The following is a 20,067-nucleotide window of genomic DNA, read 5'->3' on the forward strand; positions in this document are numbered from 1 at the left end:
AGGGTGTAAATGATAATTCGTAAAAAATTGTGTAAGTATTATGTGAAACAAATTATAATCATTAATAAAATTATATTTCTACCTGACATTTTAGAAAATACTTTAAAAGAAACAAAACAATACCAAAATATATTTACAAATTGAATACACTCTCGAACAAATATATTTTGATAATAAACTAACAAACCTTCGATGGAGAGTGAGAGACCACCGTATCCAGCATTCCTAGTGTCCACGTTGAAGGTATTCTCACTTTGGGTCTTGCCTTCCTTAAGCGCGCTGCCAGATACCTGCATACGAGAGAAGTGTGATGAATCAACATAGAATTTGGGGTAAATTATTTTTGGAAATTACACAAAAACCTGTTAATTATATTTGCTGATCGATATGTATCGAAGAAATGTGATTTTACAAAACATATATTTAAGAAGAATATTATAACTACGATAGAATTTGTTGCTTTAAGATAAGATAGAGTTTTCAATAGGAAATGTTAGTTACGACTAGAAACCTGTTAAATTATATTTTAGCTGAGACCCAAATCCTCACCTTGACTTTCTTAGCGTCACCAACTTCCTGAGCTTGGACAGTAATATTGAAAGGTGAGTTCTGGATGTGCACGCCCATCTTCTTCACGGAGACAATGTGCTGGCCAGCCTCACGAGGAGTGAAACTGATGCCGATGTTGCCTGATGGAAGACGCTTCAGGAAGCATGGCTCTTCAAGGCCTGATGGAGCCTGAAATGTAAAAGGATTTTTAGGAGTTTGAACTATTTAGTGTTTCCGTACGGTTCGTCTATTGATGGTCTTCAAAATTATTCTGGGCTGCATTAACTGAGTATACACCATATATTTTAGGAGTAGTTAATACGTACCTTTTTGGAGAGCATTTCAAAGCAGTAGACATTGTTATATAACAAATATACTTAAAAGATTTAATATTAGCATTTAAGCTCCTTATAAATACTACGAAATTGATATCAACCACATGATTAAATTTAAAAACAGTATAATCGATAAAATTTAAAAAGTCAGAATGCCTATAAATGAAATCTGCAGTGATCTTATTTCTACACCTTGGACTACGTACCTGGATGGAAGCGTTAAGGCTACGGATGTCATTGTCGGTGATCTTGCCAGGGAGGGTGACTTCGCTGCAGCTACCCACGGAGATCTGGTTCCTCTTGCGACCCTCGCCGGTCACCTGGAAATGAAAAGAGTTGTAATATATTAATTTATGAACTCTTTATTATACATTTCAGAGCTGATCTTACAATCGTCGGATATAAGTTATCATTAGATTTAATTATAGTCACAACTTATTCATATAGAATTATATCCTATTATTATTTTTTAATCACGTTAAAGAAGTTGCATATAAAAATAAACGATCCCAATCGCTTTTTCGATCCATCTCAAAAATGGACCAATCATAACAAAGTTTTTTTGACATGCTTACAATAGACTGCTTTGATTGGTTCATTCTCAGAATCAGATTAAAGATTGAGATTGGGATAGTTTACTGAAAACAGTTGTAAGTCAGTAAAATAGATCGATCCCTAGTCTACCATACATATGTAATGACTCACGATATCCTAAAAAAAATATTTAGTATAAAACTCACCTTGGCCAAGAACGGTGACCCCTTGATATGCTTCTCCCCGAACCTGACGGTGATCTTGTACTCTCCAGGTGCGGTGGGGAGGTAGGACACAGCGACAGTGCCGTCTTTGTTGTCGTGGCATGTGATCTGGAAAGATATACAATAGTTAACAGTTAGGTACAAAAATTGAAGTCTTAGTAATAGTTATTTTTGACGTTGTACTAATGGAAAATGTATAGACTGTAGATCGCAAGACCTTTGATTCCCATATAGAGCTTCTTATTGGTAATGCAGTACGCTTGAATTACAAAGTATTATTTGGTATTCCACTGCGCTCGCCATCCTGAGACATGATCTTAAGTCTTATCGTAGTTACACTGGCTACAATATTCTTCAAACTAGAATACAACTGTGACAACACACTGCTGCTTGGCAGCAGAAATAGACATTTCGGTGGTACCTACCCAGGCGGATTGCCACATAATAGAGACCTCCTACCAGTGGAAATGTAAAAAAGTATCTAAATATTTACCTCAGCCTTGCTAGGACCCTCAACAGCCATGGAAAGTCCACCAGCACCAGCGCCCTTCGTGCTGATGGTGAACTGGCTGGGCTCACCGCTGACACCACTGAGCAATCCAGGCCCATATGCCGTCACGTACCCCGAGGAAATGGAGTCCACGTGGAATTTGTAGGGGGATCCTGATGAATAAAATATTACAGTAAGTTAAAAATAATATAATCCTATAATACTGTGATGCTCAATTGAAGCCCTAAACGACGCGAGCTCCCAGGCGAAAGTAAAAAAAAAGTACGAGAAAAAAAGTACCACAGTAAAACCAAAAGTAAATAAAAAGTCATCCAAATCTTCCCCTAAGGCCGCTTTTGATAATACTTTCATGTTGTAAATCAATAAAAGTAAATGTTTTGCTTTATCATCACATAGCTACTCGCTATGGCCTTCGCTTAAAGCCTCGCCTGATCTCATGGGATCTGTCTAATTAGAAATTAACACTAATTATCCAAAGTAGATGAATAACATGGTGACCCTTACGACGAATATGATATTACATATTTTGTAACAATTCATTATAGTTTTTTCTTTACTATTTAAGAAATACACTCTACATTCGACAGATTTTGGAGAAAAACGAATAATAATTGCTGGTAACCTGTATCTTCTATCATTAAAATGGTTCCAGAACAACATAAATACCAGATAAAAAATCACAACTTACCCTGGACATGTTCTCCATTATATTTAACGTACAGCTCGTGGACACCTTCCTCGCGAGGGTCGTACTTGATGCTGACCGTACCATCTCGGTTGTCCTCAATCACAGGCTGGTCAATGTGGCCGCTCGGCATCTTGACTTCCGCTGGAAAGAGATTGAGGATTTGAGATGATATTGCTAAAGAGAGATATTAAAACCATCTGCTGAAAAGAGACGGTAAATGAGATGCTAGTAAAGACTAAAATATAATTATTGTGATATAGGAAAATACGGTGGAGGAAAGCGCTTTTGATAAAGACAGCGAATATATGATGATTTAGTTGGAAAGAAATGAAAAATGTTAAATAATATTGAGGGCCGTAAAATCTCAGAATTTTGCTAGAGGGAATGTATCAGATGTCGGTATCTTGAAGGATGATGAAGCTCTTAGAAGAACTACAGTTGTAATATAAATAATACGTGTTCAATGTGCGCCTAATGACGGGTTGGTAAACCCGTCATCGAATGGCTGCACTGACAATTTAAAATCAATGCATTTTAAATTGTCAGTGCAGTCAAACCTAGTCAGAGTGTGTGAAGAAAACACGCTATGAACCCGTTTAGTAGATAGAATTTGGAAAAAGGGCTCTTAGATACGATAATAGGAAGGTAAAACGAATTACTTCTAATATAAATATTAATATACAGCACATCTGTTACTCTATTTTGTAAATCTAACCTAAATATAAGATTACTTATAATTTCCACTCAATTGATATTAGAGTAGATAACAACTTGGTCTTTCAAGTATTCCTATTTCTTTTTATTGCTTTGAATAGACGAGCCTGCCGTTCGCCTGATGGTAAGCGACACGACCGCCCATAAACTGTAGAAACACTAACACCTTGAATTACAAAGTATTGGTTGGTGTTCTACGCTCTACGTTACTATGCTCGCCATCCTGAGACATGGAAGGTTAAGTCTTATTATGTCCAGTAGTTACACTGGCTACATTCTTATGCCGTTCTGGAGGTAATGAGAAATAAATGAACATTGTATTTACATTTTTCATGCCGTGCTAAGATGAAGAAACATTCCTAGTAAAACAAAAGTATGTACATTGCGCAAGATATAAAATCTGGATGTCTTTCAATAGGGATAGTGCTGGAGACAAAACGAATTATGTCACAGGATTGTAAGTAATCAACTTTGGTATTATTCAATGGTTTGAACAGATGTCAGTACTCCATGCTTACTAACTATTCAAAGTTTGCCCCTACTCTCCCGCTAAAGACAAGGTATCATAGAATCAGTATTAAATACACAGATGTTAAATGTATCGCTGCGTATTTATCTAAGTAAAGATCTCAGGAAATAGGTATATTCAACCTGCCAATGCATATAAATGCAGATCTAAATATACTAGACTACGTTATAAAATACCAACCGGTGCATGCTCGTAAAAACAAAATGTTACAATAAATTTTTGATATTGCAACAGTCATTAATATCATGATAATTTTGTCAAAAAAATGTTCTACCGCCATTTTTTTATCTATTGACGCAACTTCTACGTCAAAGGATCCATTCGAAAGCATCTCGATAAACAACTTGTCAAAAATTAATTTAGTTGTATGAATAGTTGGACTGTAGAAATATTGTAATACAATCGTTCTAATATTTGTAAAGTTGGTCAGAGTCTTTATCAATGCAAGTCTTACTATAAAATATAATAAAAAATTCTAAACCTTTTTGGACAGTTGTAAAAAACATTTTTCATACATCACAAACATTTTGAAAAAACAAACCTTTTCTCGTATCAATGTGGTAGATAGTCACGAAGTTAATCGGTGTAAATGTGTATCCAAATGCCGCCTTGTTGAAACCGATTTTATGCGTCTCCGAAAATACTATAGGCACGTCTTCTTTATCAACTTCTGACACTGAGAAATATTTCTTAGTTTTGTCTATGTAGAGACGGTTTAGGAGATCCCAATTGTCCTCTTTCTCGTTGCAGCCAACGATAGAATTCCACAATCCACTCATAAACGCCATTTATTCAGATTTTTTTTAACTTGAAACAGAATGTATCAGTGTGTGTTTTGTATCTACATTTCATAGCCTAACTAGAAACTTAGGATCTGAATTAATGTATTATGTAGTTGTTTGCTGTAGTTTTCTCATTAATTTGAGTTAACATAAATTGATTAAATAAAATGTATATGTAAATAAAATACTACAGTAAAAATAAAAACGTGACTAACGTTGTGGAATTTTAACTATCAAAATTTATGTTCCCTTGTTGAAAAATTTCGCTATATATTATATTTAGATTTTATAGCATCCAGTCAGACTACAATTTGATAGGAACAATTTCAATAATTGTCGTATATTTTTCTATTTTTATTGGTCACGCCTGGCGTGTGACGTCACACGTATTAGTAACCTACAATATAAATAAATTCACGTCATTGGCAGCGGTATTTCCAGACGGTACACTTTGATGTTGTAAAAAAGTTACATTTTCGACGGAACATTTGCGGCGAACCCAATATATCATAGGCCACATGTCGGACCGGCTCACGACATCAATTTGCGGCCCGCGAATATATAAAACACTCTGTTTACGCGATAGTTTTAACATTAAAAAGTGTCATAAAAATAGTTGGCAACCCCGTGCTTTGTGGGCTAAATAAAACTGGCGTTAGCGACTCATACTATTACGTCAGGGTTTACCAACATTTTTATTATAACCTTTGCCCGCGTTGACAGCTTGATAGTCAGACGTCACGAACGGTTTTGCGATATGAAAAACGCTGTAAAACTTTACGGTTATAAATGAGTTGTAAATTTATTGATTTAATACGGGACGTTGTGTTTTCTTATGCAATAAACTATTAACGGAAGGGCGCGTGATGTTTTAATTCTTTTGATGACGCTTTTACGATTCAAGATGATGTTATGTCAATTTTGTGGTTATGATTCATGAAATATTACAATAGTATGAAATTCAATTACTATTTAAAATTGACCAACAAAAGAGGTTACGGCCCTCAGCCGTGGCCAGCCCCTAATCACGAGTTGCTAGAACCGTATTGGCATATTTTTGCCAATTCATACACTATCCAAACGAATGCAAATATGTCCGGCACCCCCCAGCGAAAGTAGTAAAACAAACTCTAATCATAACTTCAACCACATTTTCTCAATAGACCTCATTAGTATGAATTAACAATAGCTGAAATATGCATGAATGCCAACAAAATATCATCAAAAAACTGATTTGTTGAGAGTCAATGCCCCCGGGAAGGAAAAACTTATTTTGGCATCAAAATATTATTGCAATTTGCAACTGACAGCGACTGTTTGCTGTTTTTTGCGTCGCTTTTAAACAGATGTGCAAGATAAGACTGTAAAATAATAATCAGTTTCTTATACTGCCATAACAGACAACTACGCCTGATGCCAAGTGGAGTAGAGTCCAGATAGTCGACTGACGAGGGATGATCCTTCGCTAATCGCTACAATTATACCAGCCTGCTTGAATACGGATGTACCCAGGTCGAACCCAGAACACTTCGTCTGATGGTAAGTCAAGTAGAGTCCAGATAGTCGAGTGACGAGGGATGATCCTTCACCAATCAACACAATTATGCCGGCTTATTGGAACCAGATATACACAGGCTGATCCTGGAACGCGGCACACTTACGTGGGCCACAATGGCGGATGTAACAGTTTATGTAAAGTGGTCGCTACCCGGGCGGATACAGACATCCTTCTACCAGCAAAATATCATTTAATGTAATTATATCAGAACGGTATTCGTCTTGTTCTATCATTTTGGAGGAAGCATTTCAATTACTTAATTCTTTTATAAGGAGCCAAGTAATTAGCTATATAATTAAACTATTTTTATTTCGGTCTACTAGCAGATCTGCCTGATAAGTCCATAAATCATTGTAAGGACTCAAAGCTCAGCACCATGTACTTAAGAAATTAGTTTATAAAGTTTCCTAATTTCCCATGGAAGATAATTACTGGGGTAAAAAAGAGCCTATATGTTAATCCAGGATATGGTCTACTCGTATGCCAAATTTCATCCTAATTCGTTCAACTATTACTGCCTTTACTTCTAACAAACATCCAAACATTTTCACAAACATAACATAACTAATTCGATTAAAACATAATAACTATTTTTATTAATAATTAAATTAATGATTTTATAAATTAATTATAATTGTATAATTTAAAAATACAAGCTATAAAACATTTAAAACAATGTAACATTAACTAAATATCTATATTCTATCAATATATAAAATAGAACGTGACTAGCGCAATTACGATTACACGAGTTTACATTAAATCGCGTTTATACCGGAAGTCATAAATCCTTTTGACGTGTGACCTTAATTAATAGTTGTCGTTTCCGAAGGAGCGCATGATCGTTCGATTTTTAAATGTTCGATCGATTTATGTTGGCATTACAGGCAACATTCCAAATTTTATGCACGCGCCAAATGTTTGCGACGCCTGACAGATGTCGGCGCTTTCCTTCTTCAAGCCTATCATATGGAGGAGTGGACATAGAGCCACTTAATGGAAAAAGGATATTTCTGTATAAAATTTTATCGGGAGTTAAAAAAAGTAAAATCTTTTTGACTGATTATGAATATGCATTAAACTCAATTTCGAAAAATAAAAGTAAAAAATGTCTTTTTTAATTATACCAGCAATATGATGTTATTGTTTGTTGGCTGTTCGAAAAATAAAAGTAAAATATATCTTTTTTAATTATGTCAGCAATATATTATTGTTTTTGACTACCTCAGTGGCGTAGTTATATTACGGGTCGACTGCAGTGCTGAAGTCTCGGGTTCGATCCCCAGGTCCTACCCAGTCCCCACTGTTATTGGGTTTTTCTGCTCAATATCAGCTTAGAGTGAAGAAATTGCGCCCGATATGGTAAAAGGCTCGCCTCTATCACAGCATAGAACGAAACGCATTTGGCAATAAGTGGTTGCACCACTTGCGCCTCTGCCTACCCCCTCAGGGTAAAAAGCGTGTGGATAATGTTATGACTTTAAATGTCTCAGATTGATTAGTAGCGAGCTATATGGCAGGCTATATAAATCTCTCTCTCTCTCTTTCCTTCTCTGTCTCTCTCTCTCTCTCTCTCTCTCTATCTGTAGACGGTCCCTCAAGATTGAAGATCGTGTTCATATATGGTAAATCTCTCTCTGTGGTCGGTCCCTCATGACTGGGGATCATCATTGGATGTACCGCATTTAGAGCGGATTTGTCTCCACCGGTTTCTATTCATCGCATCTTCAACTAATTTGGGGAACTTGGTGGCAGACGAGTCTTTAATCTGATATGTCCAGGTTGGTGATCAGTCACGAGAACCTTTGCTTTTGGTATTGCTTTCTATTCGGTCAATAGAGTTCCCCTTTTTTACCTTTGCTACTTTCACTGCCTTTACTGTCTGATACACCGAGGTACAGGGGTGAACTTATGCATGTAGGATTAAATTGCTTAACTCAACAGTCATTCTCATTCACTTACTCACTCATTCTCGTTCTCGCTCTCGAGGAACGACCCGAGAACGCGATATACACTAGGAGCGAAAGATTTGTAACAAAGATTGATGACGAATGAAGCTAACATTTATAAAAGTGTATTCATTGCTAAGCCCCTACATGTATAAGTATAAAAAGATACTAAAATCCATATAACTATTTGCCTTACCTACCACCGCGAGATTCTATCCTATTTTAGACCAGAAACATCATACTCATTCATACTTGTGTGTCTAAATAACAATTCTCAGCATTATCATCTGAATATACAGGTTGTTGCGGAATAAGGGTATCAACAATAATCCTAATTGAAGTTTTTCCCCCGTTAAAACGGCGCGGCATATTTATATTTAAGTTTATAATACATATATTAAAAAACATATTCTACAATATGTTATTTTTACTTTGGTTATTTTTTTATATTGTTAACATTGTTCCAATAATTTCATAACTAAAATGCCATTAAAATATCTAATTTTATGAATAACTAGATACTGCTCACGGCGTTGCCCGAGTAAAAGAATTTTCCGAGATAAGAGTCCTGCTACATAATATTTTCCCAGATAGAAAGTAGCCTATATCCCTTTCAATGTCTTTATTTATTTATTAGCACTGCCACATTGTACATATTATAATAACAGATACACATAATTACCCTAGTATTAAACAATAATTATAGTCACTGATATATAGTTTGTACGGCGTACATAACATTCACCACAACACTCAGCGAGTAGCATATTTTTATGGGGCCTCAAAACGGTACACAAATTATTAATAATAATGAACAACCTTAAACTATTTGAATGTAAAATTTTATTGAAGACCGTTTGGTGGTTTTTGTATGTAATATTACTTCACTGTGTTATCAGTATTAGTAAATGATTAACAGTAATTTTGCAAAAACCGGAATACGCCATGATCCGTTATTACCCTGTGGCGGTAATGCTTAGTTATTATTGATACCCTTTCTTTGCAACATCCTGTATAACAACTGCGCATATCGAAGTATCGGTCGAGTTAATTCATGACGCATACAAATCAACACAACTGCAATATATTTTCGAAATGCATCAAAACATGCATGATATATGAACTGCTATAAATTCTCTTGCGTTTTGTTTTTTTAACTATTGATGTATGAAGTATGTTTGTCTTAATTTTTTATGTTGATATATTTGCCCTTCGTCTATATATTGGTCATGATGTAAAACCTATCATGTCAGGAAGTTTAGTTATATATTCTTTATAGTATGAAGTTTGGATAGAGTTGCTAGTTTGTTCACAATCGTAGTATTTACTTTCAGACGAGGAGCTTACTCGTGTTTAATTTATTTGAAATATGTAACGCGAAATACGGCTTGCAGATTTTTATGCGATTTTATGATGTCCTCTTAATGGTATCGCTACTTAAACAGTAAAAGCAACTAAGACAATATTACTAAAATATATCTATACTAATATTATAATGAAGAGAATTTTGTAACTGTTTGCAGGGGCTAATCTCTGGAATTATTTAACCAATTTTGAAAATTCTTTCACTAATAGCAAGCTACATTACTCCTGAGTTCTACAGGCTACTTTTTACCCGGGATAATTTTTTACACGGGCGAAGTCGCCGGCAATGGTTAATATAATATATTTAACAACTAAAATAAAATTATATTTAACAAACCAGCGAACTAATCACCAAATAAATTAAACATCGTAGAAAAATTCCGTTGAAATGTCAAACAACTCTAAACATTTCTTAATAGTAATTTATTTTACGCATACAAAGCGGTCCCAAATTCTTTTGCGACGTTTTAAAATATATTTCCCGTGGTGGAATTAATTAGGCATGTCAATGATGGTGCTTATTCGTAAAATCAAATTTTGGCACAACTATATTACAGAGAATGTAATAATGGATGTAAACAATGTTACGCTCTGTTTTATTATCATTACGTATAATCAAATGAGAATGAATGATTGTTTTGACACGTAGAAGCTGTTGTGATCATGTTTTTGAGCAAATGATGCTGCCAATTGCAACTAAAATGCAACACAGATTAAACATTTAGACGGGCATAGCAAAGTGACCCCATATCACCTGGTGGTAAATGGAGTGGGGTCCAATAGATTGTCCACTGTCGAGAAATGATTACCCCTCGGCAGTCGACACAATTATGTCGGCCTGTTGGAACCGGACATACACAGGCTGATACAGGAACGCGACACACTTACGTAAGCTACTATGCCGAGTTTTAAGACAGTGTATGGTGGTCGCTATCTGGGCTGATTTAAAATATATCCTACTACCAGAATTCTTTTTAGCTTACAATCCATTGTTTAAATAAGATATTTTTTATCATTTGGTTTACATTTACCTACCGGTGAAATCAAAGAATTTTTCATCTTGAAATTGGGATACACGTATAAAGACTAAAGAGAAGAGCATCTTAGAAATGATTTCAAAAATATAATTGAAAATATGTACTAAATTTAAATAATAATAAAAAATAGATCTAGAAACTCTAATACATCAAATACAATCTATCTTTTTATCATACTACGTCGAAACATAGTTAAAACATTCAGTTAAATGCTCACACATAATAAATACGAGCATTAACATCTAAATCGGAACAAAACGGACGGGATTCTGTGCACATAATTATGTCACTCGTAATCTCCAGGAATTTCCAGTTAATTCCACATGAACAGAGCTAAAATAAAACTGTGAAAGTCGAATATAGAGGGGAATGGACGCCAGGCTGACGCGAGATTAGCTTCAGTTACAGAAATTTGTTACTAAAATGTAAAAGAACCTAAAGTGACTAAAGAGTTTGAAAGACTATTAAAAACTGATATCAGAAAATATTCTAGAACGTTATTTAATAATATAATAATAATATCAGCCCCGTATTATATATTGCCCCACTAAAAGGCTAGGGCCCCTATACTATCGAGAGAAATTAGGTCTTAAACCATTACGCTGGCCTAGTGCGGATTGGCAGACTTCACATACCCACAACATTTTTAGAGAATTACTCAGGCATCCAGGTTTCCCCCCAATGTTTTCCTTCGCCGTTAAAACAAGCAATAATTCACGAAGTATACACACATAACTTTCAAAAGTCAGGGATGCATGCCCTTGGGTTTTGACCCTGCAGATATTCGTCTCGGCAGTCCCTTCCACTTCTAACTAGGCTACCCTCGCTATTTTGAAATTTAGTAGTGGTGAATTGTTAATATATAGCCTTCAGTTTTTTGCAAAAACAAACTCTGCTTCAAATTTGTAGCTTTTAAGTACAGACTTCTGTTTTCCGTAACTGATCACGACGCTATCCTATAAGGATTTAAATCTACATCCTTTTATGCTAAAATATATACCAAAAAAGCTACGTGACCAAGCAAGATCCTTAAAGTTGTCAAAACATAACTAAGAATGTAAAAACAAGAGGAAAATCCAATGGAATAAACATTCCGAAATATTCGAGAAACAGCAAATTTATCTAATGTTCTATGTACTACTAATGCTCTTATAAATAGTGCAACAACTATTTTGTTGATAGAAATAAAATCTATTTTAATGTAACACGTGTTTTCAGACAATATTTATTGGTAATGTAAAACAGAGATGTAAAATAGCCAGGTTTAAATGGTGTGGAAAGCATTATCGTGTTATAACAATTTGAAAACGTTTTTATGCAAATGAGAGAATCGTACAAAGCCTTAACTAATGCATGCATTCCTCTTTTACCTTTTTATAATATCAGTTTAAGTTTTAAATAGCATTTAACTCTTCTTCTTCTTTTGGCACTCTTTCCATTCCAATTTTTGTAGCTTAAAACATTTTCAACAATCTATATAAAGGACCTTGCGTTCAGCCATCTGCCAACACCCAATTATAAAAGAACATTGTCTATTGAAAGTTGAATTTAATCATTAAACCTCTCTACTGCATTGAATTTAATATTACAGTAATTAGTAAGTAAGTAAACTTTTATATTTGTCCCACCTTCATTGAAAGGTCCAGTAGCGCATGTTTATTCAGACATATTTAATAGCTACTTTATTATTTTATGTTCATCAGTTTCTGAAACATTGACCTACAAATCCCTTTGTCTATTATAATTATTTTTATCTCTGACACTATCCGGTTGGTTACGAGTTTCCACATCCGGTGCTTTAGCGCATTAAAACTTTATTTTACACGTTTTTTATGTTTTGGATTATCAGACTAAATATTTGTAATATTGTTACTGAAAGACACTTTTGAAACAAGCTACGTGCTTTATAGAAATGATTTTTTACTCTGACTTAACCCAAATTATTTCCAAATCACAGCTATAGAAGCAAATACAATAATTAAGACTGTATTCCTGTAAAATTAATACATCTATACTTTAATACCGTTGTATTAAACATACTACAAAACTGAGATAAAAAGCATCACAAATTTGTTTAAATTACAGCATTTGTAGCTATAGCAAATACTCGGCCAAAGGACGTAATTTTTCATCACCGACTGGCAACTTGTCTCGACAGTCAATGAAATTTAGTGAAATTTTTCTTCCATCATATTAATCAGAACGTCTCACTTTATCTTCAATGTATTTCGTAACGTCTTATTTCTGTATGTGGAGCAGATTTTCATATTTGCAATGATATCTAGCCACGGTTACTTCATCCTTACGAAAATATGCCTTATTATTCTAGATTTTGCATTCAATCGCAACTGTAAATGTATATACATCTGCAAAATTCATAGTTGCAGTAATTTTCAAATAATTTTGTTTAAATATTTCATTGAATTTAATTTCATTCAATGTAAGATTCATAAACCAGTCATGTCCTCGAAATCCTTTTGGTATTTGTGTCAAAGTCTCGTTCTGATATTTCATTAAATATTCCAACCAAAGCAGACATCCAACTAATGGAGCGCTTCATTAAAACACTCAAATATCCAACAAAAACATTGTGTCCAAAGAGGTTTACAAATTATTACAAACAACGTAATCAGGTCATCATGTCAGTCAAGAGCACTCAAATATATGAATTTACCGATCCAAGCATTTACATCTGACGTCATAAGTTACAGAGATATTCTTTTGAAACCAAAATGATTTATCGAGCATAAAAAATCTACTTTAATCTATGGTATGCGTGTTCCAAATTTTTAGGCAATGCAGAAGATAAACGAGTGTTAAAACGAACCGAGACTAGGTTAATAACTGAGGATTATTTTTCACAAGATATCATTGAAATATGTTTGGGATTTGCGTAATTGGTCTCTATTCAATATCAAACAAATGTGAAGTATGATTAATTAATGCTGGCAGATACGCTGAGGAAAGTTATTTGGAACATGAAACATTTGACGGCCCGCGAGATGATTTGAGGAAGTGTTTTTATTTGACAAATTTTTGCAATTTTATTGTGAATATTTTGTTGTAATTTCTATGGGACAATTTATTCGTGTATTGATTTTTATTGTTCATTGTCGTCTATTGCTAATTTTTTGTCGTCTTTATTCATTGTCAATGTATCTTTGTCATCTATTAGTATATTATGTTCTCCTATAGACATCTTGATTTAAATCTTATTAAGGATAGTTTAATTTGCCAGAAACAGTTCAATTGGGCGTAATCTCCGTTTCCGGTCATATTCAACGTAAAGATGTTACTAAAGATTTGTTAGTAATGAATTTTTATTTTAGATAATTTTTATATACTACTTTCATAATAATTACAAAAGCACGGGCTGTCATTTAGAATTATAGAAACTATTCAATAAAATAACATGAATAATAGATTCCTGAATATTTTCTGGTTTAGAATACTGCATATTTTTTATAATAACTCGCCACAGCATGGCTGTAGTGACTTGTTCAAAAGAATCGAAGAGTAAATGAAGATACAACATTTTGTCAGTTTCAAATATGATTAAATTGTACCTTTCTTCATAAAGTTCTATTCTACGCCCAAACACCTTGTACTGAAAATCATAATCAACCGTATCAACTAATAGCCTACTTACTATTTCTATGATATTTATAAAGACATTCTAAATACCTGTCAATTATAAAAACTAAATCCTATCTCAAACACTTTAAAATATTAATAACATCTACTGCTGAGCACGGACCTCTATCACTAAGAGAGTTTAAGGCTAAATCCACCACGGTGGGTCGGTGCGGGTTGACAGACTTCAGATACCTTCAAAATTGTTATAGTCAATTCGCAGGTATGTACGGTTCCTCTCGATATTTTCTTTCTAAATTGAAACAATACTTGACGAAAAATACTCATATAACTTCTTGAGGTCAGAAGTATGTTTGGGTTTTGAAGTGGCGGACCTTCACCTTGGTGGTCCGTTCCATTTCAAGCTACTAAGTGGAAGGTATCTCAAACATGAATCCAATTACTGCAAATCAAACTTAATCAATAAACAAGAATCTAACTTCATCTGCGTGTGCTAAAAAGCCACCCAGACTAGAAACAAGGGAGTGGATTATTTCGCAACCATCAAAATTTTATTGTTGGTAACAAAACTGCTCATTATGATCATCAAGAAAAAAAAACGAAACACAAATATGAATATAATTTTGTTTAAAACGTTGCAATATCAATATATAACATGTCCCCGGGCGAAAATAATCGGGGACGTAGATTGCCACTCTGCCGTGTCAAACTGTGAATGGCAGCCAAGAATTTGCATTTCAAAATTATATATCCGCTGGATATCGCCCTGTATCTACGCAATAACACGGCTTGTAAGCTGGAGTGATGAACGGCACGCGGAATATACCAGTATCTATTAAAATATATGCCTGCTGCTTCATCTGTTCTGATTCATGCTGCCCTGGTACTCTGTCAATAATAGGGGAACTTATTTAAACGAAACGCGTTGTACAACAGATTTTGTTAAAATATTTACTTTGTAATGCCTCATCTGTTCTGGTTTATGCTGCCCTGGTACACTGTCAATAATAGGAGAACTTTACTTAAACAAAACGCAGTAAAATACTTATTTTTAATGCTTCATCAGTTCTGGTTTATGCAGCCCGGACACTTTGTCCAGTCTACTTACATTTTTACTACAGACTACAAATATCGCAAGTATTTGAAGTATCAGCCAATAAGTAAAATCGTATTAAATCTTACGCAACGTTGTTTCCAGAACAACAAAAAGAACATAAAAGTAACTTAAAAATTATGAAGTTTTGATACCGAAAAGCATACTAACAAAGTTTGAATTAACAAAAGATCTTCTCACTTTTTGACTGCCCCTCACTGCCCCCCCCCCCCCTCTCAGCGACGCCTTTGACACTATAGATGAGAATGTCAGGTATCAATCAAGCCGGCATAATTCTGGTTACTTTCGAAATACCATCTCTCTTTAGTCGGCTTTGGAATTTTTTATTGCAATTAAAAACCGAGACGTCGTGTCATCCCGTTTGCCTGATGGTAAGCGAATGCTCATAAGTAGTAACACCATAAAAATTATAGATTACGAAGCGAAGCACTCCACTGCACTCTTCACGCATGACATATTTTACATCTTATAAAGCCCATTTAATAGCCTGGCTTCAATGTCCTTTAACAATAATTAAGACTACTTTAAGATGGTAAAAAATAAAAGGCTCTTTCCGATAATTCGCGTTCTAGGATCAGTGTATATCCAGTAAGAGATACCGGTATAATTCTAGTGACTGATGTCAACTTCTTGTTGGTATAGTAGGTATTGTATCTGACTTGTATAAGGTATCAATGGCCAAACTTTTAACAAAGTTAAATGTTATTTTAGGAAACTTTTATCTAAATCAGGTGGTCAAATTCTGTCGACTTAGCACTGGCCTCGGTGGCGCAGTAGGCAGCGCGTAAGTCTCATAATCTTAAGGTCGTGAGTTCGATCCTCACCCGGGGCAATTATTTTGTAGAGTCCGATCATTATATTCTTCGGACTTGCCGTTAATTTCCTTGAATACTGTCTAATTTGCTATCAGTACACAAGCCTCAGTGGCGCAGTAGGCAGCGCGTAAGTCTCATAATCTTAAGGTCGTGAGTTCGATCCTCACCCGGGGCAAATGTTTTGTACATCCCGATTATAGCCTACATATAGTTCAAGCAACAATCGGAAGCAAGTTTACCCATTTTGAATGCAATTTTTACTGTTAGCATTATTGAGCAATTTTATATTCCATCTTAACATTGCACAAGACCTTAGCAACTTCTCAAAATCCAGTTTAATTCCAAGGAGGTAGGGTTGTTTTTTCAGGAACCTACGCAGTGTTACATCTAATGATAATGCTTCCTAGCACGTTAAAATGACAAAAATAAGAGCTATTATTCCTTAATTGATCCTTTGCACCTTGTCATAAAGAGTAAACCATCTATATCCTGGAAAACTGGCATAAGATTCCCATGTGAATTATCGCTGGCTTTAACGGTAGGAAAACATCGTGAGAAAACCTGCATACTTGCGAAGTTCACTACAGGAATTTTGAGGAAGTGTGAAGTCTACCAATCCGCACTAGGTCAGCATAGTGGACTAAGGCTTAATCCCTCTCAATAGTAGAGAAGGCCAGCAGTAGGACAATATGTAATACAGGACTGATATTATTATAACGTTTTGAAGAATAAGAAATCCCTTTCTAGATCCATGTGAACTGACGCGATTATTGAGTATATCAGATGCAAAATCCTAACCCGTTGTATCAACTAAAATCTATGTTTCAATATCCCCTTACGTTTAAAGATGCGCATACACAGCTCGGTCAAGACAACTTCCTTACCCCCTTTTAAAATTGATACAATTTTAAAAAGTTGATATCTTTATATTGTATAATCTACGCCTACGTACTTAAATTCAGTACAAAACCATTAAAATATTTTTTTTCTCCAGACGCAACATTCTAATTTTATAAAATAGTCAATTATATTTGCGTAAAAATCTCCAACACATATAAAACAATATATCTTGCCTGTAATGCGTTGGAATCGTCTTTTTTATATTAAACATCATATATTTATAGATATGTGAGCCAACGACAGCGCATTTTGATCATCTATATCGCGTTTCAGGTCTCAACATTTATTTGACACGTCTATAAATATTATAAAAAAATTTAAGCCATAGACACTAGTTTTCTATATTTACTATGACATTATGTCGCAAGCCGCGCGCGTCATAATTACCCACTTATATAATGATTTTTTGTGTCCGCGGATGTTTGTAATAAAAACCCATCATCTCGAATATTTCTTCATAAATGTTTTATGAACACTAAATATTAGAGCGGAAAGCGTTAAAAGGTTTTTTAGTTTGTTTTGTCGCCTAGGGACCGAATGGTTTTAAGAAACTTCGAAACGCAAACCGAATAAATCATATAATAAATTGTGTATACAACAAAATAATTCAAAAACGCGATTTAAATAATCCGCCTCCATTAAATCTGTACGTAGCATTTAATAGCGCGTAGCACTTCGTAGCACGCCATCTTGAACGACCACTGCCAAGTGACACAATTAATATTTTTTAATTATTAATCTGTGGTGTGTTTTTAGAAAAAAACAATAAAATGTCATACTGGCGCCATTTTTAAAACACCAACCGTAATTCGAAATTTAAAATTCACTAAGAGCACTTCACACTTGACACTTTTTAATTTTTTGAATATCGAATGTGGAATTCCAGAAAGGACCGCACAGCGGTGAGCGCGACGTAAGACTAGGTGGACAGCCACAGCGTCCGATGGAACATGGATATTATTTATATAATTTTAACATCACTAATTATGTTTATTTAACACATTTCGGCACAGGCGACATTCTCGTCATTACAAATTGAAATAATCACCATGTTTTGATTTTTTCTGTATTCGGTTTGTGCCAATGCTTTTCGGAGTAAATATATTTGCCGCGATGTTATGGCGCCATTACGGTCACCTTTTTATGTTGACAAGGTGAACATTTTAGTGTGTACATTTTTGCAGCTTTCAACGAAATTTATTGATTTTCTTGCATTTTTAAGAGAGACAGACTTACACTTATAATAATAAATCAGAAAGGAAAGTGCGTTTTATACTCGCTCAATTTTTATAATACTTACTTACGTTACTTTAATATTTTTATGTAGTAAAAATTAGCATATTCGTGACCGACTGAACTTATTTAAGCAGATACAATCATCCCTAAATTAGAACAATAGTTTACAAGATTCATATACTTTAAAGTTTAAAATATTTTAGGTTTATTAATATTTAGTTTTAACTACTAATTAAGCTAAAATTTAAAACTAGGTTTGCATCCGTGACGCCGGTCAATTATAACGTAGAGTTAAGGTTCAGTTAAGAGAGGCAAAGTGATATTTAGTTTATATCCTATCAGTCCGGTGTCTGGAATTTACGCCCAATATGGTAGCCCCGTTGCCCCACCCTTGTCACATCGTGGCATAGAATACACACAGCGAAAAGCGGGTGCATTTTTTGCACCTCTGTCTACCTCTTTGCGCATAAAAGACGTGTGTGTGTTCAGCACTTTATTTAAATGTAATAACAAGGGAATAAAATATAAGCATTGTTCTCCAATAATATTGTAACGATTTTTAATTTTACTTAAAATCTAGACCATATATAATAGAGACATCCAATCGACAATACTTCGTAAAATGTAGGTTCAACCATCTATCTATCACTCCAATACAAGCGTAATTATTGAACTTGAAAGGCAATTCCAACACAATTTCACCAAAATAAAGTAACATTCAAGTTATTATTGGAACGAATTCAAATGCAAGCATATTTCGGATGCATCCAGCATATTATTTATGATCTTATTAAATATTTCACATCATATTTTGACTTCAAAGTTCGTCCGGACGGCGAAATGTAGATGGAGCCATTTTTCATTATTTTATATGCATTTTTGCGTGGTGTGAAATTACTAACAAGAATTTATTGGTAAGCAGGGGGAGTTGCATAAATACCGTTATTATAAAATGAGATAAACAACTAGAAATACTGAGATAAAATACCGCTGTCCCACACAGAACTATGTTAAGAAATCTCGTGGGTTTCAACTAGGGGCCTGTTACCTAGAATCGAAATAAGTTTACGAATCATTCGAATAATCGTTTTAACAAATCAAATTCGCGTCCTTTCTGAGCTCTACGGTACGCTACTCTAAAAAATACGGTATAAATCTCATATGCACTACACTAACAGCTTCTAAATACTGAGAGCTTGATAAAGTCTTAGCATTTTGAAATCCGCATACGATATTCATGTAATTTTCTTTCCTTGAATGCCACTGACACATCTTTTGTCGGCCGGCTAGCACGCACCGATGCGGGGGCGCATACTACTATACGTTTAAATACATATTTAAATACGTTTTAAAATTATCGTAGCATATATACAATAATTCGTATATTTACTCATCTTTCACCAAATTGTAGCTAATATCATTGGATCGTAGCCTGGTCGTATTATATATATATATATATATATATTTAGGGTTTTTACATTTATTTATTAGAAAAATTAAATTAAACTAAAATAGTAATTATTACTTATAACAATAACTGTACTAATTTACAAAAGAGAATAATTTGAATCAAATTAACAAATAATCAAGAACACAAAAATAGATAGCAAAAAGATTGTGAACGTCCGTCCGA

At 34.4% G+C, this 20,067-nt stretch overlaps 1 protein-coding gene and 2 non-coding genes across 11 annotated transcripts in view; 2 read left to right on the forward strand and 1 right to left on the reverse strand.

Moving 5' to 3' along the window:
- The window catches only part of LOC115453254 (filamin-A), a 108,060-nt gene that overhangs the window by 19,897 nt on the left and 68,096 nt on the right, over positions 1-20,067 (reverse strand). For 6 of the 9 annotated variants that reach the window (XM_037439182.1, XM_037439175.1, XM_037439187.1 and 3 more), the window contains 6 exons: positions 2,842-2,982; positions 2,136-2,305; positions 1,625-1,750; positions 1,091-1,204; positions 550-738; positions 188-290 (listed from right to left, as the gene is read on the reverse strand). In XM_037439182.1, the coding sequence (XP_037295079.1) occupies positions 188-290; positions 550-738; positions 1,091-1,204; positions 1,625-1,750; positions 2,136-2,305; positions 2,842-2,971 (832 nt within the window). In that variant the 5' untranslated portion in view covers positions 2,972-2,982. Of the gene's footprint in view, positions 1-187; positions 291-549; positions 739-1,090; positions 1,205-1,624; positions 1,751-2,135; positions 2,306-2,841; positions 2,983-4,625; positions 4,893-17,977; positions 18,126-20,067 lie in introns of those variants that run through there. The other 3 variants (XM_037439154.1, XM_037439148.1, XM_037439159.1) reach the window with 3 other exon arrangements.
- On the forward strand, positions 16,243-16,315 carry Trnam-cau. The gene has a single exon. It is a non-coding gene; the product is annotated as a tRNA-Met (tRNA).
- Positions 16,401-16,473, forward strand: Trnam-cau. The gene has a single exon. It is a non-coding gene; the product is annotated as a tRNA-Met (tRNA).

Source organism: Manduca sexta, chromosome 3 (assembly GCF_014839805.1).
Source record: "Manduca sexta isolate Smith_Timp_Sample1 chromosome 3, JHU_Msex_v1.0, whole genome shotgun sequence".
NCBI classification, from domain to species: Eukaryota; Metazoa; Arthropoda; class Insecta; order Lepidoptera; family Sphingidae; genus Manduca; species Manduca sexta.